Below are 27259 nucleotides of genomic sequence, written 5' to 3'. Positions count from 1 at the left end.
GAAGGGGTTATCCATAAAGTGACACATCCCCTGGTATCAATACAGGCTGGGGGATGAACTGATCAACATCAGCCCAGCTGAGAAGGACTTGGGGGACAGTGGATGAGAGGCTGAACATGAGCTGGCAACGTGCGCTCACAACCCAGAAAGCCAACTGTATCCTGGGCTGCAGCACAAGAAGTTTGGCCATCAGGTCAATGGAGGGGATTCTACCCCTCTCTACTCCACACTCTTGAGACCCCACCTGGAGCACTGCAGCTAGCACTGGTATCTCCAGCACAGGAAGGACATGGACCTGTTGGAGCAAGTCTAGAGAAGGCCACAAAGATGATTAGAGGGCTGGAGCACCTCTTCTAGGAGGAAAGGCTGAGAGTTGGATTCCTTCAGTCTGAAGAAGAGAATGCTTCAGGGTGACCTAAGTGCAGCCTATAGGAAGGATGGGGAGGGAGTTTTTATAAGGGCATAGATAGGACAAGGGGGAATGGCTTTAAACTGAAAGAGGGTATGTTTAGAATAGGTATTAGGAAGAAATTCTTTACTCTGAGGGTGATGAAGCACTGAGTGGTGGTTTTCCAGAGAAGCTGTAGATGCCCCGTCCCTGAAAGTGTTCAAGGCGAGGTTGGATAGGGCTTTGAGCAACTGAGTTGGATAGGGCTTTGAGCGTAGTGGAAGGTGTCCCTGCAGGGGACTTAGAACTAGATAATCTTTACTGTCCTTTCCAATTCTATGATTCTATGCATTATTGCATTCCCAGTACAAATTTTTTTTGTAGAGTATATAGAAATTTCTAGATTGATAGATCTCTTCTAATGTAATTATAGTTGTATAACTGTAAATTAATGTGGGCAGCTGTTTTTGCTTTGTGGTCGTTGCGTATTTTTTGGGAGGGCTGTAAGCAGTTGATTTAGCCTGTACAGGCTTCGTTTCTTGTATGGTTTGTTGTGCAACTTAACAATATGAGACAGTGAGGATAGGGGAATGACTGTTTTGCTATATAAGCGTACTCTGGCTCCCTGCCTATGTAGTTCTGCTGTTACAGCTTTATTCACCAGTGTACATTGGCTCAGAGGTGATGACTTTGATCTAACCCTTTTCTGCGTATAAATAATACTCAAGTATTCTTTTTTATATTGGTTTTGCTTTTGGAAGTCTCCTAATTTAACCGTTCTTTCAATGTCCTTTACTAAGTTAATATTTAATTTACTATTATGGTGATTGGCACTACTCAGGGGCCACACACCTTAACTTGCTGGCTGGCTGATTATTGTGCATTCCACTTATCTGTGTGATCACTGTTTAAAAAAAAATATAATCTTTGAGCAGAAAAGTCATGGAATGGCACATGATTCCTTTGGCTGTTGTTATTCCCTAGCAAACTGGTAAGGAACAAAAATGTCTTGATCTATCCTTGGTCCCGTTTTTCAGTCAGTGTCAGCAGGGGGGGACCCAGACAGCAAGAGCTGCCTTTGTCTCCTCTTTCTGTATTAAAACAGAACATTAGAAAATTCAGTTTTGGTAACAGCCCTATATTTGCTGCGTGGTGGGATGGTGTTGTTACCAAGAGTTTATAAAATTTGTCTTTAAAAAGATAAAGCCACTGCATAGCACACACAGCGTGTAGCTCAGCAGCATCAGCCATCGTTTCCAAGTCTTAGTGTGGCAAGAGCAGTGCTGGAGGGTTGAGATGGAAAGTTGTGCAGTGTATCATAGGCTGGTATAACTTGTTGATCTATTACACAAATGCAGCTGAGTGTAAGGAAATGTAAACAAGAATTGCTTGCTTTGTGACTTTATCAAGCCTGTGACTGTTATTCTGGAGGAGAAATAAGTTAGAAACACTTTGGACAGAGAATCATGTTGAAAAATATAGGACCGTTGTTGGTATTGGATGAACTGCAAAATGAAAAACCTGTTTCCCTGAATCAGCTTCACAGAGCTGTCATTAGCTTCTGAGCAGCTGGGTTGTCATTAGTTGTCATTAGCTTCTGGCACCTGGCAATCTGACAGGTGCATCTTGTGAACCATTTTACTATGTCAGCAGAACTGCTGTGGGAACGGTGGTACGTGAATTCATTTTAAAATAAATAAAAATAAAAGTTCCTGCATATGTTGCAATAGGATATTAACCATATGTTACTTTAGGTGAGCCTTGGCTGTAGCAGATGCATGAATTTCCTTTGAGGCATGAAAAGAGTAGGCAAGAGATATAACCTTGTTTGTTCTCTTCTGCTGCTAAGCCTGAGTTCATAAATGTAGAAGGTTTTTGCTTTTATGCTAAAGGCACAAGACACGATGGGAGCTTCATGCATGTTTTAATAGAGTGGTTTGGGGAGGGCAGAAGGGAAGAGTTTTCAATGTCTCCCTTTGTAACAAAAAATTTGTAGCACACAGAAAACACCATTATTCATTGTCTACGTCTTGACAATATCGTGTGTCTTGAAGTGACAGCTTATACTTTTAAGGAGCAGTGGTTAGTGTTGAGGCCAAAGCTGATGGTAGGTTAGGGACTGTCATAGCCATCCAGGCACTGGCAGGAATGCCACAACTTCTTGGTTGACAAGTTATTTTTGTGTAAGTTGATGGTTTTAGCTTAACTGTATTTCTCACAGTCATATTCAAATGAGATCCTTTAGTGACTGAGCTCTTATGTGAAACAGACTCTTTTTAATAATAAGAGGAGCATATTTTCTGGAGTATTTCTTGTTCTTTCTTTTGAAGAGCCAGTCTGTCTCATGAGCATGTCAAAATCGGTGGTGTAGTGATGCAGTAAGTTGTCTGCCAAATAGCCACTGCACCTCTTTCAGTGACCCATAAGGGGTATGTTTCCACTGTGCTCAAGTGGAGTTGTCAGCCTGCATCTTCAGTCTGCTACTATTGCCTGAAGTGTTTAAGTACTACCAAATGCAGCTTATGTGACTTTTTATATTTAGAAAAACAAGATTTCAGTTCATTTTGATAAATGCTGCTAAGCTCCCACTACTCCAAAAATCTTTTGGTTTATATACAGCCTACAAAAGAATTTAAGAGGATGTAAGAATTAATTTATAGAAGAAATTGAGAGGAGTTGCTTGCCTTTTCCATAGTAAAGATTTTCATGGGTGTTGAGGTCCAGTATGAATCCATCTGTCCCCAATCTGCGCTTTTTCCAAACGTTCACTTAAAACACACTGCAGATGACTAAAGATAGGTTACAGCTTCCAGCCTCCACTTCCCAAAGAAACTGAGTGTGAAGAGTATGAACATCTGCAGTGTGATGCACCATGAATGAATTATAGTTCCTGTAGTAAGAATCTATTCCTTTATTACAGCAGCCACAGCCTATTGCAGTAGGGAGTGATAAGAAAGTCACCCTTCAATTGTAACCTTGTGTTTAGCTACAACAGGAAGTTACTATTGCCTTTGGTATGTCAGTGGCATTTCTTGTGTGCATCTTTGAATGTATGAATATGCCCTAGGGAGAAAGCAGTATATTGAGACCTAAGATAATGAGTCTGAACTATAATTGTAACCAAGTGGATGAAGATGGGAAGACTTCACCAATCAGATAATACAAAGAAATCCTCAAGGTTTAATTTTATTGTGAATTTGAGGTGTCTTAAGATGAAGGTTAAATGAAATTCCGAGTGACCATCGTGATATTAGCCACAGTTTCCAAGAAGTGGAATTGGAGGAAAGTGAAGGATTGAGAGCTTTATTTTTAGTTGTGCTACACTTGAATGAACAGATGAATGAGCATCTGTAGGGAGAGATACATAGAGGGAAGCTTTGGGTTGCATGGAGGAAGAGAGGTCTTGTATGATTGTGAACCCATCCGGGAGTAGCTGTATTTGCACTTACAGATGATGTTACCTTAATGAAGAAACAGATTAAAGAAGTAAGTATTGGGGAGGAGTATGTGGGGAGGATCCTCTAGAGACACACTAAAGAAGGAATAAAGTAAAAGATTTTAGAAGCTAAGGGAACAATATTTTTAAGGCAACATAGTTGCACATACCAAACATCATTGCTGACAAAGGTAAGGAGGAGGTATTGATTGTAAGTTTTTGGCTAAGTAGTTACTAGGATCCTGAATGAGGTAACAGATAATATCCTTAAGGTAGCACTAAAACTCCAGACACCTGCTGTAAAAGGAAAAGGGCCAGTGGTTGGAGAGACAGTGAGTTAAGTGTGATGTGAATGTCACTGCACATTGGGAAAGAGGTAGGTGAGATTGGGAGTTACTGAAATGACTAAGAGAAGGAGCATTGCAGGAGAGAAAAGTGAAGGTTAGGGTGTGAAACCACACAATGAAATGGACAGAGGAGCTGTGTTGTGTGGCAAGGGAACAGGATGAAAGCTGGGGAAGGGAAATCAAGTCCCTGGTGAGACACAAGAACTGGTAAACCTGATGGAAGTTATTAAAGGTATGGTGGTAGCTGGGGAGGTTGCAAGAGAAGAGAATTACATATACTGGTAAATTATCCTGAGCTGCGTGGGCAATTAATCCAAATTCAAGCTGTGGCACTTTGATGGCAGGACAGCGGGTGGCGCTTGCATTCTGTGAATGCTACCAGTCTCTTCCCAGAATAGGTTTCTATGAGAGACTCATCAAACATCAAAAAAAATCACTGTATTTGCTCCCATCTATAGGCTTAATATTTTTAATCTCTGAGCTTTATATTCCTCCAGAGTTTGCCTTCCTGTTTTCTGATTCTTCCAGCAGGAATATGTCGATATATGATGACAGTAGTGAGCAGTAGGATTTCTTTTGAGAGAATAGGTATAGTCAGAGGTTGTTAGCTTATGTTTATTTAACAAAATGTACTAGAGAAGAGGGTCTATCTTAAGATCTCTTGACTCTGAAACAGGGCAACTGCTTTTCCTCTGACCCCAGAGAGCTGGGAGCTGTAGCATGTGCTGAGCATTTTGACAAGAGAGACAGGATGTGTCTGATTACTCAAAATTAAAAATTCCTCATCAGAAGATGCCAGCAGTACCAGGAGTGTATGCTGATGAAGTGTGGGCTGGATGAGAAAAATGAAGTGGATTGAAAATTGGCTGAATGGCCAGACCTGGAACATGGTGAGTTCAGATGGGGGCCAGGAACCAGCTGCGTACCCCAGGGGGGTCCATACTGGGTCTGGTCCTGTTTAATGTCCATTAATGACCTAAATGGTGGGGCAGAGTGTCCCCACAGTAGGTCTGTTGATGACACAAAAATTGGTAGTGGCAGTTCATACACCAGAGGATTGTGCTGCTATCCAGAGGAACCTTGATAGGGAGAAGTGGGCTGACAAGAACCTCATTAAGTTCAACAAAGGGAAGTGCAGAGTTCTGCACCTAGGGAGGAATAGCCCCAAGCATCAATATATGTTGACCTGGAGTCAACCAGCTGGGAAACGGCTTTGCAGGAAAGAACCTGGGAGTCCTGGCGGACACCAAGTTGAGCATGAGCCAGCATTTTGCTCTAGTGGCTCAGAAGGCCCACAGTTCCCTGGGCTGCATTAGGAAGATTGTTGCCAGCAGTTTGAGGAAGGTGATCCTTTCGCTCAGTAGGGTCATAACTAACAAATTTGGAGCTCCCCACTACATTGTGTTTTTGGTAATACTCAAAAGCTCTCTGGACATTGTCCTGGACAGCCAGCTAGATGATACTGCTTGAGCAGGGAGGCTGGACAAAATGACCTCCAGAGGTCTTTTCTAACCTCTGCTGTTCTGTGACATTGCTTGACCAGTCCGGTGGCCTTTTATGATGGTCAACAAGGGAAGGCTGACTGATGCAATGGGCCTAGACTTCTGTAAGGCCTTGACACAGTCCCAGCGTGACATCCTTATCTCTAAATGGGAGAGATGTGGATTTGATGTTTGGACTTGGTGGTGGATAAGGAATTGGCCGGATGGATCCAGCCAGAGAGTAGTCAGTGGCTTCTGTCTAGGAGGAGGCCAGTGATGAATGGTGTCTCTCAAAGGTCTGTCTTGGAACTAGTGGTCTTCAATATCTCTATCAATGACACAGACAGTGGGACTGAGTGCACCCTCAGCACATTTGCAGATGACACCAAGCTGAGTGGTGCAGTTGACACACCTGAAGGACAGGATGCCATCTGGAGGGACCTGGACAAACTTGAGAAGTGGGCCCATAAAGACCCTCGTGTAGTTCAACAAGTCCAAATGCAAGGGCCTGCACCTGGGTCAGGGCAATCCCAGACATGAGTACAGACTGGAAGAGCAACTTATTGAGAGTAGCTCTGTGAAGAAGAACTTGAGGTTCTCATGGCTGAAAAGCTGGACATGAGTCAGCAGTGTGCACTCACAGCCCAGGAGGCCGAGAGTGTCCTAGGCTGCACCAAAAGAGGAGCAGCCAGCAGGTGGAGGAATGCAATTGTCCTCCTCTACTCTGCCCTTGTGAAACCCCACCTTGAGTGTTGCATCCAGGTCTGGGGGCCTCAACACCAGAAAGACATGGAGCTGTTGGAGTGGATCCAGAGGAGGCCACAAAGATGATCAGAGGGCTGGAGCACCTCTCATAACAAAGACAGGCTGAGAGAGTTGGAGTTGTTCAGTCTGAAGAAGAGTAGGCTCTGGGGGGATTACAGCCTTCCAGTAGTTAAAGGGGGCTTATAAAAGAGAGGGAGAGGGGCTTTTTACATGGCCAGATAGTTACAGGACATAGAGGAATGGTTTTAAACTAAAATATGAAAGATATAGATTAGATGTTAGGAAGAAATTTTTTACTCATAGGGTAGTGAGGCACTTGAACAGGTTTTCCAGAGAAGTTGTAGATGTGCCATCCCTAGAAATGTTCTTATGTCAAGTGGACTTATGACAAGAAATGAGTTAGGGAGTGATTGCTTCAACTGTTCCACCCATGAAAGGTATAAATATTTTTAAAGCAGTCTAAGATGTCTTCCAGACTAGAAGATTAAAAGGATGGTTAATAAGGGAGAAGCCACTTGTGAAAAGCCTTTTGCTTTTTCCTCCCTTTCATTAGTAATTGTGCTGACTACTTTTTTTTTTGGGGGGGGGAGGTTGTGTGAATTTTTCTTTCCTTTGCTTTGTTTGTTTTGAAAAATGATGTAAAAAATAGTCTTTCTTCCGCCCAGAAATAGTAGGCAGCTACAGAAGGGGTTCAAAGTTAGTCTGGCAAGTGACTGGAGAAGGACTATCTATTTCTGGCATCTTTTGGGGCTGCTGATCACTGTTTGACACCAGCTGTTGGAGTTTGTATTCCTGGAATTGGGAAAGTCAGTAAGGTTGCTGCTCAAACAGATTATATGTCAGGGATTTCAAAACAAATTGTGGAAAGTGTACCTGACACTTTGAATACCTAAGCTGAGTAATTTAAAATACCAGAAGTCACACAGTCAGTAAATTGGATGGTCATATTGGAATGTTCATTGCTGGTTAATGTAATCAGAAGTACATCAATGTACTAATATATGTGATGACTTTATGGGAAGTCTTTCTGTTGGTATGACTGTAGGAGACCTGGTTGACTGCTAGTGCTGTAAGACCTCATTACAGAGACCATCTCCCAAAATAGCAATAGCCTGTAGCAGGAGAATGAATATATATTGTGACTCACTGGCTTACTTTTTAACCTGTATTTTACCAAGGCTCTGTTTAATTGGAAAAAACAACCAACCAAAACAAACAAAAAAAAACATGAAACAAAAAACCAAACACCACCACCTTAGATACACAAATCTCTCTTAGATGCTTCAAAATAGAGCTGTCATTCTGGAGCTGGGAACCAGCCTTGTGAAGAGTGTTTTTAAGAAAGGGAAATGTGGTGGAGTTTTGGCTGAGCTGCATTTCAGTGAATTAGCAGATTAAATTAAGTGCATCAACTTTCTGATTCTATGGGACTTGAAACAACAACATCTGCTGAATTGCACTGCTCAGTTGAGTTTTAGCACACCATTGTTCAAATGCAGTATTTGGGCAACAAAATACAGCTGTGGTCATTTGTAGGCAGAGACATGCTATAGCACTTCTTCCCATAATTAAATCCTTGATACATTTTACAGAAAGTGAGTAATGGCATTTTTTAATAACTGAATACTAAAAAATTGCAGTAGACACAGTAGCTTCTGCACCTATTATTTCTTTTTACTGCTTTAAAATTATATAAAATTGAAGTAGTCTGCCTGTAGATTTTGGGGAGAAGGGAAAGAAGGAAGCTGAAAAAATAACTCTATCTCTTGAGTTGCTGTCTTAAACTACACTATAATGTATATTTTTATCTTGATATTTTAGTTGATAACAGGTGTACTCTTCAAATCTAACCGTCAGTGTTAGAAATGCAAGAGAGGCTGTTAATGTCTTTATTAGAAACTGTGTAATTTATGTTTTGTTTGTGCATTTAAGGTTCAGACAGCGAAGAGGATGAAGATATGAAACTAACAGTGAAAAGGAGCTTAGAAGAAGTAAAAAAACAGGAAGGTCTGTTAATTTTTGCTTTTCTGTGTTCAGAAGCACTACTAATTTTGGAAGATATAGAAACTAAGCTTACAATCAGTTTTGCAGAAAGTGACCTCTTAGCAATACTGTCTGAACTGTGCTGGACAGTCTTGAGTAGTGAAGAACACTGTGGTGAGTTATAAATTAAAAAAATTCTGAACCTGAAAATTATGCCAGCAGACTCAACATCTCTTTCACTGGGGCACAAGAGAGTATTGTGCAATTCAAGACTTGACTGAGTTCACTTTGTACCAGTTTAATATGACTGTGTTTTCTTAGAGCAGAACTACTGACTAAATAGTTGAACTTTTGAATAAATAATTCAAAATTATGTATCATATCTCAATAAAGTGCTCTGGTCTCTTGAGAGCTGTAGATTTATGCAGAAGTTTGAATCAGCAGTAAATCTCTCTATTCACATCCTATCTTACCTTATTTGAAACTGTTTTCATCCTTTTGCTGTTGTGCTTATTGGTGATGTTCATACAAGGCAGTCGTGAATTTTTGGTGACAAACCACAGTGCACTTGGAAAATAATGTATTTGCTTAAAGGCTTGATTCTGCCCTTCTACCTGATGGAAATAAACCAAACTTAAAAAAAAAAAAAACAAAAAACAACCAACCAACCAAACAAACAATACAAAAAGATCTGTGCAAGCTCAGTGATAAAACTCAGTTATAAGTTTACCAACTGATACTAAATACTGTTGTTAATTGTCCAACATTCATCTCCAGCACACTCCAGGTGTGCTCAGGTCCCCCTAGTACAGGAATAGCAGTGGCATTTGGTGCATACAGGAGGACCTACTTGTGATGCTGCAGTGCTGAAGGCATCTGACCTTATGAAGCAGCCTGGCTAAGGATGAGTCACCATTTGGACCTTATTCTGGATTTTTGCACAGTCTTACTGGCTAAATGACAACATATTTTAATGCAAGCAGCTGTCTGCAAATGGTTTTCTGCTTTATTGTGGTTTCAAAAATTTTTTTTGTTTCTGTGGCCATGGAATATTTTTCTTTCAGAAACTCTCTTTATCAGTAGTACCGGATTTTACAGGAAAGTCCAGGTGTGTGATTGTGGCTCTGCTGACATGAGAGGGCATTCATTGATACAGTCTCTGTTCCAAATCTCAGCCTTACGTACAACAGCCCAACAATAATTAAAGTTTTAAAATTGTTACTTTTGTCATAAGAACAGACTGCTTTTTTTTAATAGGATGTCCTTATGTCCTGCTAAAGTAGAGGAATAATTCAAGAATGACAGTGTGTCTGAAAACTGCATTTATTTTTCCTACTATACTATTGATTTTAGTATTTTTCAGTGCATCCATGCCTTGTCTAACTTACGATATTTAATCCACTAACATCAAACAATCAGTGCCCAAAACTACCTAAATGTAATGCAAAATCAAAGTTTATTTTCAAGTATCGTGAAAGTTGTTTAAGAGAGATTGTTAACAAGTCAGATGATTACAATGCAGTCTTTTCCCCCACCATCAAAAATGCTACAGTACAGCCCTGATCTAAACTATTCTTACTGTTGATAGTGACTTTTTCTCTACCTGTCTAGCCTTTCTACCAAGAGTGACAACAGTGGTGCCAAGTCAGAATGTAGGTATGGGAATATCTATGGATAAGGAACTGGAATGAGAAAGCTGAAACCTCTTTGCTTGTTATCTTTGTGTGTGTGTGTTTTGTTTTAATGCTTTGTTTATTTTTGTTGGTGCATACACATGGGTTCTAATCTTGCTGTTATTTTGACCACTAAATACATACTTCCATCATGATCCTAAAGTAATCATTGGGCTGTCCCTAGTTAGTACAGTGGAAAGTTGTAAAGGTATTTTCTTTATTTTGAAGTGTTGGAAAGATAGCATATAACAGGAGGGAAAATATGTTCATCTGTTTCTCTGGGTTTTTTTGCTGTCTACTGACATTGCCCACAGAAGTAATTTGTTGCTTTATGTACTAATATTGAGATAGTTGTGTTTATGGCCGGTTATCAACTACAGTTTGAGATTATAATTTTTTTTTTATTTGTACAGAGCAAGATGTAGAACTGCAAGAAGCTATCAAGAGGAGCCTTGAGGAAATGTAAATGAAGATACTTCAGTACACTAACACTATGTCATCAGAACTGCTTACAGAAATGGAAGCTTGTTCATCTATTTACAAGGGTTCAGAAATACCACTTTAAAAACACATCTGTATCTGAAATAGATTTATAATCTGATGTTCTCTGTCATACTGATGAACAGCCGGAGTTTATCCATATTCACTGCACTATATTGTGTATGATAAAAATAAATTTTTAAGCCTTTGCATATTTGTTTCTAACAGGTGATGACTAAGTCTCTCCAATCTATCTGTATAAGTTGTTGCCTAATTAGTAGGCTGGTCTTACTAGGTATTTTGGGGCTCCTGGTTCTTTTTTTTTTATTTAATTGGTTCTTGTATTTAGTTTTTCTGTCACAAAATGTCATTGTCTTTATTTACTTTTTCATGTGGTCTTTGCAACAGATAAAAATAGTAAACTCAAGTTATCTCAGATTTGCCTGGCTAATCTTGTTATAAAGAGAAGCTTAGATCCGAGATTTATATTGAACATATGGCCTAACTCTTGCTTGTGGCTGGTCTTACTTCATAGATCATAATTTTGTCTCTGTCCTTTAAATGTCAAAGTCAGGACCACAGGCTGTACAGTTAGTTTGCCAGCTTTATTTTTTCAATAACAGCATGGTAGAGTGTTGGATTTGATGGCTTCAAGTTTGATGAGTTCAGTTCCTCTCCCTGATCTCAAGCAGGAACAACTTTTGAAGGCACCTTCCTAGTTTCTGTTTGAAATAGATCTGAGAGAATTTAAACTGTATTATTTCTACATACTGTGGTCTTAGCTCCCTTCTGTTCATGAAGAGGTGGCCTTGGATAAATTAATGTAAATGTGCTAATTATTTTTGTACTGTCCTTATTTTAGGTGAAAATATTTCTGTGTTTAAAATTATCTGTCATCTTTCTCTTTTCTGTTTAAAAATACCTATGCAAACTGTCCAGCTTTACTAGCCTGTTATACTTCAGTTAATGATTGTTGTCAGTCAATAAGAAATTTCAATGTAATAAAAGTCCAGCTTAATTCTTCTTTTAGTATTCATTCCCCTGTGAGTTTGCTTCTGCCTGCTGTACCCCTAATATTTATTATACAAAAAAATACTTTTTGTGGAGAGAAAGACATGGGGAAGGCTGGATTTTTCTCACTATTCCAAAGATAATAACTACAGCTGTTTGTCCTCATGGTTAGAAAAGCTGGAAGACTGGCACTGGTTTATTTCCAATCATGATTCTGATATAATTGCTTTCACTGAAACAAGTAGAATAAATGAAGAATCTATGAGATATCTCAGTGTTCATTAGCAATCATACAGCTTGAAGAAACTGCTCGAATGATAGAAAATTGTTTGAAAACTTACAGTACATTTGACTCTGGCACCCAAGTGTTACAGAGTGAACGGGACCTCTTAAATGTTTTTCCCTTGTGTCTGCTGCTTGTTTTCCAACTGCCAGTCTCAGAGTAATTGTACTCCTGATCTAATCTAGGTGTGTAGTTCATACTGCTGCTGCCGAGGAAGCCCTATTCTGGAAGATTTTGAGTTCCCTTGTAGCTACTGACTCAAGCTAAATCAGTTCCAAAATTTTTGACACCAAGTGTTTCTAGCAAAGGGTGGAAAGAAAGAGAAAACAATTTTCATCCTCAAAATCTCGGTCCAGGGTACAGAGGCTGTTGGGCAGTTCTTTTTCCATGTAGACCCTAAAGTTGCAAATTCCTTTCACATGAAAAGATGTTTCAGCTTGAAGAAGTTCTCTGTTTGGCTTAACAGTGTTTAAAGCCTGGGTAGATGGTCTTCTCCAGAGTCTGCTATGTAACATAGAATTTGATTATGTGCTTTATTTCTCGTAACATTCTGTCATAAATGTAAAGGTTGCTCATACCTGACAGGCTATGACTTAATTGGTTGTGTTAAAAAAAAAAAAAAAAGCCCTGTGTACATACATATCCTCTATAATTGAAGCTGCAATTTTTAAACACATTGTATTGGCCTTGTCATCTGTTTATCAAAACAAGTAGCAACCCCAACCACTGCTTTTTTGGCTTTTATAAAACAACTTAATATAAGTTCTACTTTCTGTATTCTTTTTGTGGTAACAGTAGTCTCCAGAATTGGCAACATCTTGAAATCTGTCCTCATTTTCCTTGGTCTCTTTGAGGTTCTCTCTTAACTATGAAATTTTTCTTTGTGAAGTTTTCTGCCATCACAGGCTTGTGATACTTCTGTTTCCAGAAGAGCAGAGAAAACTGGATTTTTAAAACATGGCGTGTACAGACATGTGACTTGTTACTCACCAACATCTTGTGGTTGAACACCTTGTTCTTCAGCTGGAAAAGGTGTCTTGTAAATGTGTTTCAGAATTTAATGGTTTTGGCTGGTGAGTCTTGTTTAACTGGCTGAAATTTTTGAGGTTTGTCCTGCATGTGCTGAGAGATCTGCCTGCGTTTACAAGCACAACTTGTCTGTTAAAAGAAGCTTGCCCAGCATACTTTATGTTTGTACTAGAAGTGATTTGTCCTGCCCTTTTTAAGAGAATTTGCTTTTGTGGTGATGTTTGAATTCATCCTTCGTTAGTCTAAAGTAATTCATTAGTGCTTTTTTGTATTTATCTTTAATGGGGAAAAAGTCTAATCTCCACCAGACTACCACCAGCTGTTCACTTTAATGCTCTTAATTTCTGTTTCGTGCATACATTAAGTTCTACAAAACTGAAAACTATGACAAACTGAGATTGGTATAAGGCTTTTACCTTTGTGTGCCACATTCTTTCTTACCAAAAAAAATCCCTCTTTTGGTCATATTCAGAGACAAGGTGAGATACCACTGCAACTTTTGTTGAAGTCACTGGAGCACTGAAGTGTTATGCCTGCCTGATTGCCTCTGCTGTTTAATAATATTTTTAAAAAAGAGAGATTAGCTTATTGTAAACTACTTGCTTTGAATATATTTTTTGGGTAGTGGATTAATTTTCTTAGCTTTTCAAGGTATACAGAAATGACTACCACTGTTCCTATAGTGGTCACAGAATGCAAACCTTTACCAAATCTTTACCAAATATAGTGAAGTTCATAGAGGTATGAAGTTACGCCATCGTCTTTCTTAAAAGGAAAGTGTTCTATCATCTGCTTGTGCTGTCCTGGTTATGTTTACAGTGACTGCTGTAAATTGGAAGGAGGTGAGGAGGATGAATGATGAACTGTTTCAAAATGAATTCAGAAAAATTGGCTGACATTAGCACAAAGATACTTTCTGGCAATTCTTTCCAGCTAAGCAGCTTTATGAAAGTGCATCTGCATTTTCCTTTGCCACTCCTAACCCCTTCAAGTTTCCTGTAGAAATTCTTAATTCAAGTGGTTTGGAGCTTCGAAGTAACTATCTGGGTCAAATAATATGATCTGAGATATTTAAAAGTGGATGTGAACAAGTCAAAAATTTATGGCAGATTTTCTGAATGACGAATGTGCACTTGAATGGCAAAGCTCTGCATGCCTGGAAATTTAATGTAAAGTTCCTTTTGTAAATCTCTGCAAGTTCACTTTCACCGTAGTATCCTAATTTCTGAAAGTCCTTCCCTTTGGTTTTTTGCTCAGAGCTCCACTGTCAATCGGCCGAGCATCTGCAGCTGTACAGAAGTTACCGGCTCATTTATTAGGCAACTTTCCTCCAGTGAGAATGAACTGCTGCATACCCCAAAACAGTCATACCAGCTCTCAGTTTGCTCCTGAGGCAGAGGACTGCACTCAGACTTCTGGCAGGTTTGGGACCTTGGGGCTTGCCTACGCAATAAAACAACTGCAGCATGTATAGGCAAACTCAGGGCTAGTTTTAATTAGCATTGGTAACAACAGTAGTAAAGACACAGCAGCACAGGTTCAGCAGGTGTGAAGTAAGCGGGCAGACATGTATTTTGATTGAAAACATCCCCTAGAAACTCAGGTTAGTCCATCTTATTTGCTATTGTTACAGTGCTGGGGAGACCGCAAGCTGGTTTTGGTTGGCTGGCCCGAGCTATGGCTGCATCCTTCTGCTATGCATGGGAACTTGTATTTCCATAACACCTGCATACAAAGAAGGTTCTTGAAAGAATCATAGAATGGTTTGGGTTGGAAGGGACCTTAAAGATCCCAGAGTTCCAAGCCCCCTACCATAGACAGGGATACTCCTCCTAGACCAGGTTGCTTAAAGCTGCATCCATCCTGAACTTGAATACTCCAGAGATGGGGCATTCACAACTTCTCTGGGCAACTTGTTCCAGTGCTTCACCACCCCCACAGTGAAGAATTTCATTCATATACCTAACCTAAATTTCCCCTCTTTCAGCTTGAAAAGATTAAGTTCCTGTAGGGGAAGGCAGGAAAATAATCCTGGATGGCATTTCTTGGGTGTGGACTTTTCTCTTTGATCCTGTTCCGTGACAGCTCATGTATAAGTGTCAGGGTATGTGACAAGGTATATATCGGGGCTTGGAATAAGGCAAAGCCGGAACTAAGGTGCTATTTAGCAGCATGGCAATTTGCAGTGCTTTTGGTGTAGGTCATCTCCTTGGCTCTGTAACTTCAACAGGTACACCAGATGTCCAAGACCTGGGAAAGTTGCTCTTTGTGCTTCCTTAAGGGACTTTGTGCATGTGACTGAGACTTCTGTACATTGCTCTGTTTTGCAAGCAGCACCCATTTTTTATGACACTGTAGTTTAAACAAGGGACAGCCAGTGGTTTCACTGCTCAGGTGGGAATGCAGGAATGACGGGATCCACACTCTCCTCATGTTCTTCTCACTGGTGCCCATAGCCAGAGCAGGGCTGTGCAGCCCTTCACATGGACACAGCTGTGGAGAAGATGAGGAGAGGAGGGTGTTGGTGTGGCAGCAGCAGCAGCCCTGACTGTGCTTCACCACAGATGGCAAGGAAGAGTGTGAAATATGTGCTCAGTTTCAGATGTGGGGGCCCTTCCTCCTCCCATTTCCCTGTGGCCCTGAAGGACCCAATTCCTGCCTTTTGTGTCCACAAAATTCTCCCAGTTCAACTGTGAGTCACTTTTCTTCCTCTAGAGATGGACTCCCATCTTTCCAGCCCAACCACTTATTATTTTGGAAAAGTGAAGACTACTGTCCCTTTACTTACCTCAGCAAGAAATAAGAGGGGATGAGAGCAATCTACCATCCTAGAGAGGAAGAAAAGCAGTTTTCAAGGTCCTTCCAAGTTTCTAAATAGGAAAATCCTGGTTTTCACAGACAGTAATGTCAAGGCTTGTCTGGGGAGGTCATTTTCACTTTCAAACTTGCATTTTTTTCCCATAGTTTTTGCTATTCTTCCTTCTAGGGTAAAATGTCATTTTGGTGTTAAAGAGGGTAAGCCAAATGTGATATGTTTGGACACATACAGCTGTTCTGTGCCTGTGTTTCTTTGCAGCTTCTACCTGTATGGAATTAAACCCCTGTGCCAGGAAAAAAATGTTCAGAGCTGTTTACATGCTTTTCTGCTTTTTAAACCCAATCTAATTGATGCTAAATAAATTGGCATGGGAAAGACAGAAGGATCCCAGGGAAAAAAGGGCTGCAAACTATGTGTCATAGTTACAAATGGTTTCTGTTTGAGGTGTGAAATGGATTTTAATTATCTTCTATAGAGACTGTAGAGAGATGGATGGAACAATCGTTCAAATGAAGTTATTTCCATGAGCTCACAGGCAACAAGCCTTGCTTATCCAACCATGTAAAACAAAGAAAACTCAGGCAATTAATTTAACGAGAGTACTTGGGACATGATATCATTCCGAATGGACGAGCCTGAGAAAACAGCTATTTTGAATCACAGCAGGATACACATACAAAACAGTATCCCTGTGCAACAAAATCCCTCTTAGCTGGGTGCCAAAAATTGGACTATTAGAACCATGGAGTATTTGCCCAAACCTGGAGTTTTGGGATAAGCAAATTCCTTTTTTAATACTCACAGTAGTGGCAAGTAAAGCCTATGTATGACTTGAATTGCTGGTGCTTGTGAGAGAGAAGGTGCCATTTCATAGAGTCAATTTAAATATGTTCTTGGAACAAGTCATTACTAGATGTAGATCCACTAGCTTGGCTACCATTTAATAGGTTTATCTTTTCTTTCTAGCACAGAAAGAGAACATAAAACACTTTTCTTTCCAGTAAGCCTTTTTGTATAATCTTGGACAATAGCAGCTGTTGGAACAGCTTCTTTTTTGCAGATAGTCAGGGGGCTCTTACAGTTGGCAAGAGAAAGATGCACTATCAGTAGCAGTATCTAAAGTTGGGTTTTTTTTGTTGTTCAGCTTATGCTTGCAGTAAGAGCTGCTTCTGGTTCAGCTTTTCTCTCCCCTCACAAAGCTGCTTGATTTTTAAAGCCCTTCTTCATTTTTTCTCCTCCTGTTTCTTGCATTTTCTGCTGTTTTCAGTTTTACATCTCACTTTTTTAATAGCTTTACATAAAAATAACCATTGTCTGGTTGTGGGTTTTCTTGCCTTCTTTAATGAAAGAGGAAACCAATGAACCAACCATACAGATCAGTTCTGGAAGGCAAATCCTCATACCACCAGTTCACATCTCGAACAAAGTTATATAGATATTGGAAACCTCATTATTCCTCCTGTAACTTCTAGTTTAGCAAGAGCTGGAGTTCATGGTGCTTTTGCCTAGTGCAGGTTTTGCTGCTTTTGTCACAAAGGGGACTGGGGGACAGCAGCAGGGGCAGCTCGGGGTCTGTGCCCCCAAAGCCTGCAGAGAGAAGCAGGGGCACCACACGGCTGCCGTTTGTAAGAGCACCGTGGTGTCTGTGCAGAGGTGCCACACGTGTGTCAGGGGGTGTGGTGGCTGGGCACCTGTGTGGGGCAGGGCACGGGTGGCACTGCGGTGTTGGTGAAACAGGGAACACTCGTCCTGCTGCAGGTCTCATCCTGACGTGTGGCCCGTCTGTGCCCCGCTCGCCGATGAGCTCAGCCAGCCTCCATCCACGTTCGCTGGGGGGGAGGCGGTGTGCCCACCGAGCCACCCCAAAGTCGGCTGGGGACAGAGACATGAGAGACATGGAGCTCCTGGAGCAAGTCCAGCGGAAACCTACTAAGCTGATCAAGGGACTGGAGAATCTCTCTCACGAGCAAAGGCTGAGGGAGCTGGGCCTGTTCAGCGTAAGAGATGACTGAGAGGGGAAGCTCATCAATGGGTCTTCTCAGCCAGGCTCTTCTCGCTAGTGCTGAGTAATAGGACAAGAGCAGGTAGAAACTGATGCACAGGAAGTTCCACCTGAATATGGGGAAGAATTTCTTTACTGTGCAGTTGACCACGTACTGGAACAGGTTGCCCAGAGAGGTTGTGGTGTCTCACTGGAGATATTCAAGAACCATCTGGACACAATCCTGTGCCATGTGCTGTGGACCAGATGACCCACTGCTGCTCCTTCCAGCCTTACCCATCCTCCGCTGCCCCCGGGCCGCGCCGGCCGAGGCGAGGCGACCCAGCCCGGCCCCGCCGCGCTGCGTGAGGCGGTGCCCGCGGGCCTGGCGCGGGGGCGGGGTGGCCGCGGGGGCCGGCGGCGGGGCGGCTCCTTCTTTGGCCATGAGCGAGGTGCCGGCATTCGGCCGCCGCCGCCGCCTGCGGGACGCGGTGAGGGAGCGGCCGCAGCGAGGTTCCGCCGGCGGCAGCGGGCGGGTGGGATGGCCCAGGCCAGGATCAGCGCCAAGGCCAGCGAGGGGGCGCAGCAGCAGCCGCAGCAGCAGCAGCAGTCGAGCGGGCAGCTCCGGGGCCGCTTCTACCGCTCCACCTCCATGGCCGACCGCTCCAGCCGCCTGCTCGAAAACCTGGACCAGCTGGAGCTCAGGTGGGCCCGGGGCCGGGCGCTGGGAGGGAGCCGGAGCCGTCTGGCCCCGAGCCGGTGGCTCCGCAGCACGGAGCCCTCCCCCGGCGGAGCTGGGCAGGGGAGGTGAGGATTCCTGAGGGGTCCCAGGGAAAAGGGTCCCCCCTCATCGGCGGCGAAGTTTAGAAAGGGGAGCAGCTGCTCTAAGGTGAAGTAGTGTGTCCTGGAAATACTCGAAAATAGGAATATGTATATGAATGTATGAAAACTGACGTTTTCAGAGAAAGCGCCAAGGACTGCTTTGGATTTATTACCCTTCCCGGTTTGAGGAGTCTTTATTTAGCAGGCAGGGGATCGGCTGCGTGCTGTGACACGGCGTGTACGAGCCCGCGGTGGGTCGTGGCTGTCCCACCTTGTCGCCCCCGTCCCGCATCTGTCGGGCAGGTGTTTCATAAGAAGATGCGGGAAATCCGAGGATAAAACGTGGTGGCTTTCGGAGGCTCTGGCAAGCCTTTAAGCTGCAGTGCTGAATGCTGGCGTGTGAGGGTTTGTGTCTTCCAAACCTCCCTTTGCACTTACTGGTTCAGCTGTGGATGTTGTTACCTGTGTACATATCCATCTCTGGGGTGTATTAAATTCTGTAGCAATAATGTGAACAGCATTATATTCTGTATATTAGGGGTATATTAGGTGTATTTTTCCAAAGTTATTGCAATGCTATGTGAATTTCATCATTGTGCCAAGATACGTTTTCTCCTGCTTGACGTTCCATAAATAATACCATTTGACTTTTTTTCCCAGTTTGGCCTCATGAGAGATGATTCCTTGCCTTTAATCATCTTCCTTGTTCTCTCAGCTCTGCTTAATTACACAGTGTCCTTTCTGAGGTGGATAGATGTGCAGGATGCCACTGATTCACCTCCTCTGGTACTGTTTCAACACACCCTTTCCTTCATTACAGCTGCATATTGATCAACGGCTTTCACAGAACCACCCAGAATGTTTCTAGGACTTTCCTGTAATTAAAAGAGCTCTGTGGGATGCAGGAGTTGCATTTTCCCCGTTCTACCTACATTGCTTTGCATTATTCAGGAGTGGACTTGATGTGCTGTTATATTAGCCTTTCACTTAGCTTGATTAAATCTCCTTGAAGTCCTTCACAGACTTCTCTGAATTTGACTAAACAAAATCACAGTCTGCAAACAAGTCTTACTACTTACATACAGGTCTAGTGCATGATGAATATATAATCACAAAATGAGCATCAGAATATGCAAAAATGTGTTTTAAATTTGCTGAGTGACTCTGAAAGAAAACAGACAGTTTGGTTAGCCAGAAATTAAACCTCCAGTTAAACTTTCAAGTCTTTCAAATTGGCATAGTTCTAAATGCAGAATAGTCATTAAAAAAAAAAAGTCAAACTAATTTGATAAAAGTCACTCAAGTCTTATGGTTTTTTTTCCATGCACAGCTAATCAACGTGCCTCATTTCAAAGTTACGTGAATGACAGCAGGAAAAGCTTCCAAACGTTTTCATTCTCCAGCTGGTTTGGTTTAACTATAGACCCTTGAGATATTGCTTGTAAATATAAGTGAAAAATTGTAAAAGTGAGCGACAGCCTTTAATTAAACCCCTCCGCAATCCTCAATTCTCAAGTTGCTTAAGATCAGCCAAACTCTGAAGCAACCATCATCTCTTTGGAAATCACAGAATCAAAGAATGGTTTGGGTTGGGAGGGACCTCAAAGATCGTTTAGTTCCAAACCCCCTTCTGTGGGCAGGGACACCTTCCACTAGAACCAAGGGGCTTTTTCCAACCTGGCCTTGAACACCTCCAAGGATGGAGAGTCCACAGTCTCTCTGGTCAACCTGTTCCAGTGTCTCTGCACCCTGACAGTGAAGAATTTCTTCCTAATATCTAAATCTACCTTCTTTCTGTTTGAAGCCATTGTAAAATGCTCAGTTTGAACAGCCTTCCTTTCTCCCTTTCCCTCCACTGTGAGAGCTTATTTTCCAAGAGAATGGGGTATTTTTGCACCTCCCTGACAGGTGTTTGTGGAGGGGCTTTCTTTCGCTTGGAAAGTGAGCAGAGAAGGGGAATTAATTTGGCTGCCAGGGAGGGAGTACCCCAGGCAGGGGTGGCAAGGGGGCAGGTGGCACGTGTGCCCCTTGTCAGAGCTTGGACCTTTGTGTTGCCCTGGCTGCCAAGATATCTCGGGAGCAGCTGGAAGGGGGGACCAGAGTCTCTCATGTATGAGTCACTGAGTTCTGGTGGTTAAGTGAACACGTAGTTCTAGGTGTGATGATACATAAGTCAGACTCTTTCTGGTTTGGGGCTTTTTTTAACTTAATTTTTCATACTTGTCTTGTTCTCCTTCGGATCAACCATACTCCCCCACTATTCATGCCAGTGTTCACGGGACTGCTCACCTGCAAATGGACATTCAGCTGAAGCACCTGAGGATGTCAGAGTGAAAGCCCCTGCTTTGTCTCCGTCTAGTGTGCTCAGCTCCATTTCAGAAAAAAGCGGCTTCAGATATTTCTTACTTCCTTTGAAGTAAGAAATTTCCTTATCTGCACCTCTAGCACATGGACTTTAACAGTGAGCTGTTTAAGTCACTCGGTAGTTTAAAGGACAGAGTTATTGCAGCTGTCCTAAGAAAGCAGGTGTCGAGTTTCTCATCTGGAAACAAAAGCGCAGGCTGGTCCACCTGTTCCTCAGGGGAATGCTCTGCTCATATAAATGGTATGTAGCAAAGAAAGGCACTGCACAGCTAATTGCTCTTGGATGGGGAAAATCAGAAGTAAGGAATGTATTTTTCAGTCTTAGGTAATGGATGGGCTATTTAGTTGATGTTCAAATTGACAAATACACTCCAAGTAAAAATATGATTGAATGTTTTCATCTGTTAGAAAAAGAGCATGCTGCTGCATCGAAATAATTGGTAACTAGGCATGAATATGAGTATTTTGTGTTCTCTTTGCCTTCTGTTCTTTGGCTGGTTGTTTTTTTGAGACTAGAGTTGTTTTTCTGCTCCTTCCCACAGCAGTCACCTCTGTTAGAAGTTTCTCCTCCAACCTTTTTTTTTTTCCCCTTTTTTTGTTGCCCCACACGAAGAAAGTAAAGATTTACAGAAACCTGTGAAGTTAAGACACATTTTAGGAAAGAAGTTATCAGAGCTGACTGCAAGGTTTGGTCCTGACACTCTTGCAGCAAGTGAGGGAAAGGTGTGCAGTCCCTGCCGTGCCAGGGTCTCTCCTGGCCTGTAGCTGGAGAGCCAGTGGGACCCACCCCAGCATGGGTGGCCATGGTACAAACCAGGGCAGCGAAACAGAGTGAGGCTGTGGTGGGTCTCTCACCTTGGTAAAGCCACCCAATATCTTCTCTGGAGCATTATTTTCTTGAGGTTGGTGTATGTGGTTTCCTTTTCGTTTTTTTTTCTTACTAGAACGCTGTTCTGAAATGACCCTGTCCCGCTGTTGTGTTCCACTCTATATTGCAGTTGAAAAAATGGTAAAAATAATTCTGAAGAAGCAATTATTGCAAATAAAATAGTTCTTAAGATTTGGTTATGAACTTTCTGTAAATTAATGTAAATCAAAGTTCCAGTTGGTAAACTGTGGGTTTGTTTGGTTTTGGTTTTGGGTTTTTTTTGCAGTATACAACATTAATTCTGGTAATTTGGTTTTAAGGTCCTACCTCATATACCAAGCTGGCTTTTGGGAGAAGTGATATTTTAGGCACTCTCTTTAGAACTGTACCAATTCAAGATACATCTCTGCAATGCAGTTTTTCCACATTCTTCTTAGGATCCAGGAAAGCCTGTGGAAATCAGGGGTTGATCTGTCTACTGAAGTCAGAACTTTATAGTTTTTAAGTCAATGCAATGATATACAGAATCTGATTTAAAAACACTATTAAAAATTAAATTCTGCACTTCAAAATTTTTATTTACAGCTTTCCAGCAACCAAGACACATTTTTTTCAATTGTGAAAATACTATTTTTCAAAAAAGGCATGGCAAGGCATTATGAAAATTTTGCTAGACTTCCTAAATTATAAAGTGCAGACATCTGAAGTACGAAATGACTCCACCTGCCTCATTGCTCTTACTAACTAGTCCAAAATAATAATTAAAAGCATTTGCTCTCGGCAAGAATTTGCATTGCATTAACTTTTCCCACTCCTCCTCAGAGTGAACATTAAAGGCAAGGCCTGAAGCCCGTGCTTTCACTGACTAAATTAGGCTAAATATTTTGTTAAACAGAACCATTTCATGAGCAGGCTGCATGTGAAGCGTGACTATTTATATCCTTAGATGCTCCCATTCTTCTGCCTTCTTTCACCCTCTTTTCTCTTCCTGCTCTTTTTCCGAAGTTATCGGTCCTCAGCCAGCCTGTGAGGAAGGAGCAGCAGCTCTATGCTTGTCTCAAGAGATACATGTTTTTCTGCAGAGGCAGCAGAAAGACACCACTGTCGCAGGGCAGCACGCAGTAATGTTGAAGAGCGCAGAGCATCTAAGAGATTTAACAATGTTTTGGTTTGTTTGTCCTTTTCTGACCGGGTTTGATAAACATTTCAGGATAGATGGATGGATTCTCGTGATGCAGCTAGACCTCTTGAGCTGTGGGCTGCAAGCGTCTGAAACTGTCAGCCAGGTTCATGTGATCCTCTGCTTTTCTGTGGGGCCTTGGAATGCTGAGTTGATGGCTTTGGTGCAACACTTGCAGCCAGTTTCAGCTTGGCAAGTCCTCTGCAAGCCCCTATTCTCAAGTCTCCAGGGAAAAGCCAAGGGAGTGGAATGTTTGCCTCTTTTGTACCTGGTCTTCAAAATGTTGCATTATAGTTCCCACTTGTTTTTTTCTGTATTACTCATCTGAATGAAAAAGCCCTCTCTTTAAAACTGTGGCTGAAAAGTAGACATGAATTAAGGAATTGGACTCAGATTTTTCATGTGGCATTTCTCATTGCCCGTGGCAAGCTGGGTCTGTGCCTTGTGCCATGAGGAGGGCAGACCATGGACACTGAACCATGCAGCTTACTGAGATCCAGTAATTACAGGGACAGCAATTCCTGATGGACTTTTTCCTTGCCCTCACTGCCTCACATGTGAGTTTCAGCACAGAGAACAGCACTGGAGTAGAGGTCCGGTTTCAGGAGGAACTGAGTTTCGTGCTTCTCTGCATGCCCAGAAATAGGAGCTGCTCCCACAGAAGCTTCCTCCCTGTGAGTCACTTCATGGAGCATTGCTCCATGGAAAGCACCAGTGACAGTGGGGGCAGGCAGTCCAGTTTCTTCTCCCAGTGACCAAGGCACACCACTTGTTGGGGAAGTCCTTGTCATATTAATAAAAGTGTGTGAACTTTGTCCCTATTAATAAAAGTGTGTGAACTTTGTCCCACTCACAGGGTTTTCTCCTTTGTGAAAGGGATTGTTCAGCTACAAGGTGGCATTTCAGTTTTCTGAGTGTTTATTGCTTTGCAGGTGGATCACACGGGTTCTGCACTGCTGGTCTGGGGGCACCTCTGGGAGCCAGGGCCCTTTGCTGCCTCCATCCCTGCAGCTGCCACTTTCACTGCCAAGTTCCCTGATGGACTCGGTCCATTTCTCTTCTGGTTAAGCAGCTGATAAGAATTGCCAGCTGGCTGTAGGACTTGTGCTGCATGGCTGTATTACCATAAGGCTCTTGGTATCCCGATTAACTGCAGAGTAGGACAGAACAGCACTATCAGTAAAATAAAAATTGAAGGCTTATTGAATTACTGTAGTGAAATCAGAGAGTCTGGCTCATGGATAATTAAGAAATGACTGTACTTTTTAAGCTGAAGTTTAAAAATAAAAAAATTGGGAGCTATATAGGTGAACAGCTCTTTTATTATTTAAACATTTTGTTTGGTTCAACCATGTACAGGGTAGAGGCTTTCCGTGACGCAGCATCTGCTATGGAACAAGAGAAAGAAATCCTGCTAGAAATGATCCACAATATACAAAACAGCCAGGATATGAGGCACATCAGTGAAGGTGAGAAGCTGCTTTGCCATACCCTCCAGCTGACCCAAAGTCAAACCAGCCTGTCCCCTGGGAAGCAGTTCAATATGATTCCTTTCTGCCAGTAAAGGTACAGCACTGGAGCCAACTGAGGCTGTTAAGGGCCACCCATTACCCTGAGATCCCCTTTTCTTAACTGTAAATTCATGCTGTTTAGGTACATGAACTACCATTCATGTCATTACTATATATATGAAAGCCCATACTCAGTTCACTGATATATTTTCAAAATGAGGCTTAATATAGCTCAGCAGAGGGAGAGGTGTTGATGATGATGATTTAAGATACTTGAAACTCCAGCATTTTAATGATTTTGACTACTGGACAGGTTACAAAGTGCAAAGCCTGCAAGAACCTGATGATTAAGATCACTGTCGTAGTTGTATGATATGCGGCTTTAAACACATTCCCTAAACCTAGTATTAGGTACTTTAAATTGCTGGTTTATTGGCTCTTTGAGAGTCTATATGTCAAGTATGTTGTGTCCATGTTTTAGAAAAGAACCTATGCTTTCAGAAAATAGAAAACCTTTTTTTTTTCAAGGTCTGTAGTTTTCTCTCTATGGTGTTCTGGGATATTGTCTCAATCTCTCCCTCAGTGTGGCACAGTTCTGTTAATGAATGTTTCCTGATAATATTGTATGCTTTGCTTTAATGTGACACAGTAAGCATTGTGTCAGCAGTGGAAAAGCATTGCTTACATTTTTAGTAGAGCTTAATGCCTCATTTCAAATCAGAAGACACTGGCTTCTGTGAAATGAATAGGACTTTGACAAATGCAAAAAGCTCATTTCTGGCTTCTGGAAATCTTGTTGATTGTCACTTATGTAAACAAACATTGTTTATTACTAAGTTATAGCAGTTTGAGTGTCTTGATGATGCTATTTGCACAGGAATGTATTTGCCTGTAACCAAGGATACATTATTGTTTTCAATTTAGGTGAGAGAGAAGAACTTAATTTGACTGCTAATCGCCTGATGGGCCGAACCCTCACTGTGGAGGTTTCTGTGGAAACCATCCGGAATGCCCAGCAGCAGGAATCCCTACTGCATGCCACAAAGATGATTGATGAAATCGTCAATAAACTTCTAGATGATCTGGAAGACGCCAAAATGCGCTTAATGTCGCTTTATGGTGCGTGCACATCTGACGTGCCGGCAGGACCCATCGATCAGAAATTTCAGTCTGTGGTAATTGGATGTGCCATTGAAGATCAGAAGAAAATCAAAAGGCGACTAGAGACTCTCCTCAGAAACTTGGAAAATTCTGAAAAGTCCATCACGTTGTTGGAGCATCAGAAATCATCTGTTCGACAGTCTTGCAACAGCAAACAGGATTAACGCATCCTCCTGGCTACTTCTGGCAAATTGCAGGATGAGCAAGTGCCCATAAAAAGCACACAGAAGCCAAGAAAAAAATTCTCTGTATGAGCACACGCGTACGTACACATACACGTGCACCAAAGTATCCTTGATTCCAGGTTGCAAGCATTTAATGGGTTTTGGTAGCATTGGCATTTTCTTTTGGCAATAAGGAACGCTATCTGTTCCTCTGTAGAGTCAATACCGCTCTGTTGCAAATTGTAATTGTGCTTCTGCTGAACTCACAGAAACTGTCAAAATCTAGCCTTTCCTCCATTCTCCTGGGTTTTTTTTAAACTAAAGTTGTTTTGTCCTATCATGAGATTTCAGCTTTTCTCTGCTGTATACGTAGTGTGTGAACCAGACTTTTGGGGGACAAGAGACAAATCCTGGCAATAAATCAAAACCATTAATAAACTGTTTATGGTATTTTCATAAACAACAGAGTGTCCTACTCATTACTATTTGTAATTTGGCAGTTTTTGAATACTTTGAATAAGCAGATCACAATACTTTCAAGAGACAGACAGATACCTCCAATTTTTAACTGAGGAAGTGAAAAGCAATATATGCACCCTGAGGTCAAAACTGAGGCTAGAAACGAGCTCTGGCTCTTGTAATGCCCTCTCCAACCATCCTGCTTGGCTTGCAGTAACTTGAGGTTGCTGTGTATTTCTTTAAAAGATAACAGAAGGGGGAATTGTATTTTATCAGCTGTTAACACCACAAATCCACTTTGCATCATCATCTGTGAAGCCACAGAGCAAAACAATTGACTTCTCAACTGGCAGACACCGTATTTGTGTCTTGTGTATGATGGTACTTTTTATATCCAGCGTTACTTAACTCTTTGTGTGAGTGGGTTTTGGGTTTATTTTTTTCCTTCCACCCTCAGTCCCAGTAATTACTGCTCATCATCACCATGCTCTGTGGCTGTGGGTCAAAACTTGCAGATTTTAGGGTGTGCCTGGAATTTTGCAACCCCCTGTAGCCTGTCAGTCTTGCACTATTTCACCCAAGGATGGGGGTGCCCTGAGGGGGGCAGAGACTTCTGTGGCTCAGCCCTCAGCCTTCTGAACTTGGTTCAGGTTAAAGCTCAGCTAGAAGGGGCTGCAGTGATGCCACCAACCACAGCTGTCTTGGTGGCAATGAGTGTTACAGCTGGAGCATCACACCTGGATGCTCCCAGCCTATGGAGGGAGCGCTTCATGTCAGGCTCCTTAACAAGCAACACTCTGGATATCCATGGTTTTAAACTCCTTGGATGGGAACAAGGGCTCCGCAGGAGAACTCAGAGCTGCACTTCTTGGAAACCTCAGGTCACTGACACTGCATTTTGTTTGCAGAAACAGCACTTCAGGTGGGTGCTTCAAAAACAATCAAAGTTTCAGCTTTGAGACTGTGAAAAGTTTGTAAGAGTTTGGTGAAATTAATTCTATAATTCCACTTTAAAAAATCTTCCAGCTATTCAACAGTAGTAAAACCCTTTACAA

General features: G+C 42.1%; 2 protein-coding genes across 8 annotated transcripts in view; both read left to right on the top strand.

Moving 5' to 3' along the window:
- The window catches only part of LOC126640489 (E3 SUMO-protein ligase ZNF451-like), a 37758-nt gene extending 25925 nt beyond the window's left edge, over window positions 1-11833 (top strand). For 2 of the 7 annotated variants that reach the window (XM_050316312.1, XM_050316314.1), the window contains exon 14: window positions 8350-11833. In XM_050316312.1, the coding sequence (XP_050172269.1) occupies window positions 8350-8585 (236 nt within the window). In that variant the 3' untranslated portion in view covers window positions 8586-11833. The remainder of the gene's footprint in view (window positions 1-8349) is intronic. The other 5 variants (XM_050316317.1, XM_050316315.1, XR_007629053.1 and 2 more) reach the window with 5 other exon arrangements.
- A 6215-nt stretch (window positions 11834-18048) lies between these two features.
- BAG2 (BAG cochaperone 2) lies at window positions 18049-26183 on the top strand. The gene is made up of 3 exons (XM_050316324.1): window positions 18049-18380; window positions 24269-24378; window positions 25345-26183. The coding sequence occupies exons 1-3, from the start codon at window positions 18217-18219 to the stop codon at window positions 25743-25745; spliced, it is 675 nt and encodes a 224-aa protein (XP_050172281.1). The 5' UTR covers window positions 18049-18216; the 3' UTR covers window positions 25746-26183.
- Window positions 26184-27259: the final 1076 nt, after the last annotated feature.

Source organism: Myiozetetes cayanensis, unplaced genomic scaffold, assembly GCF_022539395.1.
Source record: "Myiozetetes cayanensis isolate MyiCay16 unplaced genomic scaffold, myiCay2020 scf2-11, whole genome shotgun sequence".
Taxonomy (NCBI): Eukaryota; Metazoa; Chordata; class Aves; order Passeriformes; family Tyrannidae; genus Myiozetetes; species Myiozetetes cayanensis.
The sequence above is the reverse complement of the archived record's forward strand: the minus strand, read 5'-3'. Positions and strand labels throughout refer to the sequence as shown.

Bases quoted from the DNA above. Each gene is read 5' to 3' on its own strand.
- BAG2 (XM_050316324.1), top strand. From the start codon at position 18,217: ATGGCCCAGGCCAGGATCAGCGCCAAGGCCAGCGAGGGGGCGCAGCAG. The intron at 18,381-24,268 runs GTGGGCCCGGGG...AACCATGTACAG, and splicing joins CTGGACCAGCTGGAGCTCAG to GGTAGAGGCTTTCCGTGACG. The intron at 24,379-25,344 runs GTGAGAAGCTGC...TTTTCAATTTAG, and splicing joins TATGAGGCACATCAGTGAAG to GTGAGAGAGAAGAACTTAAT.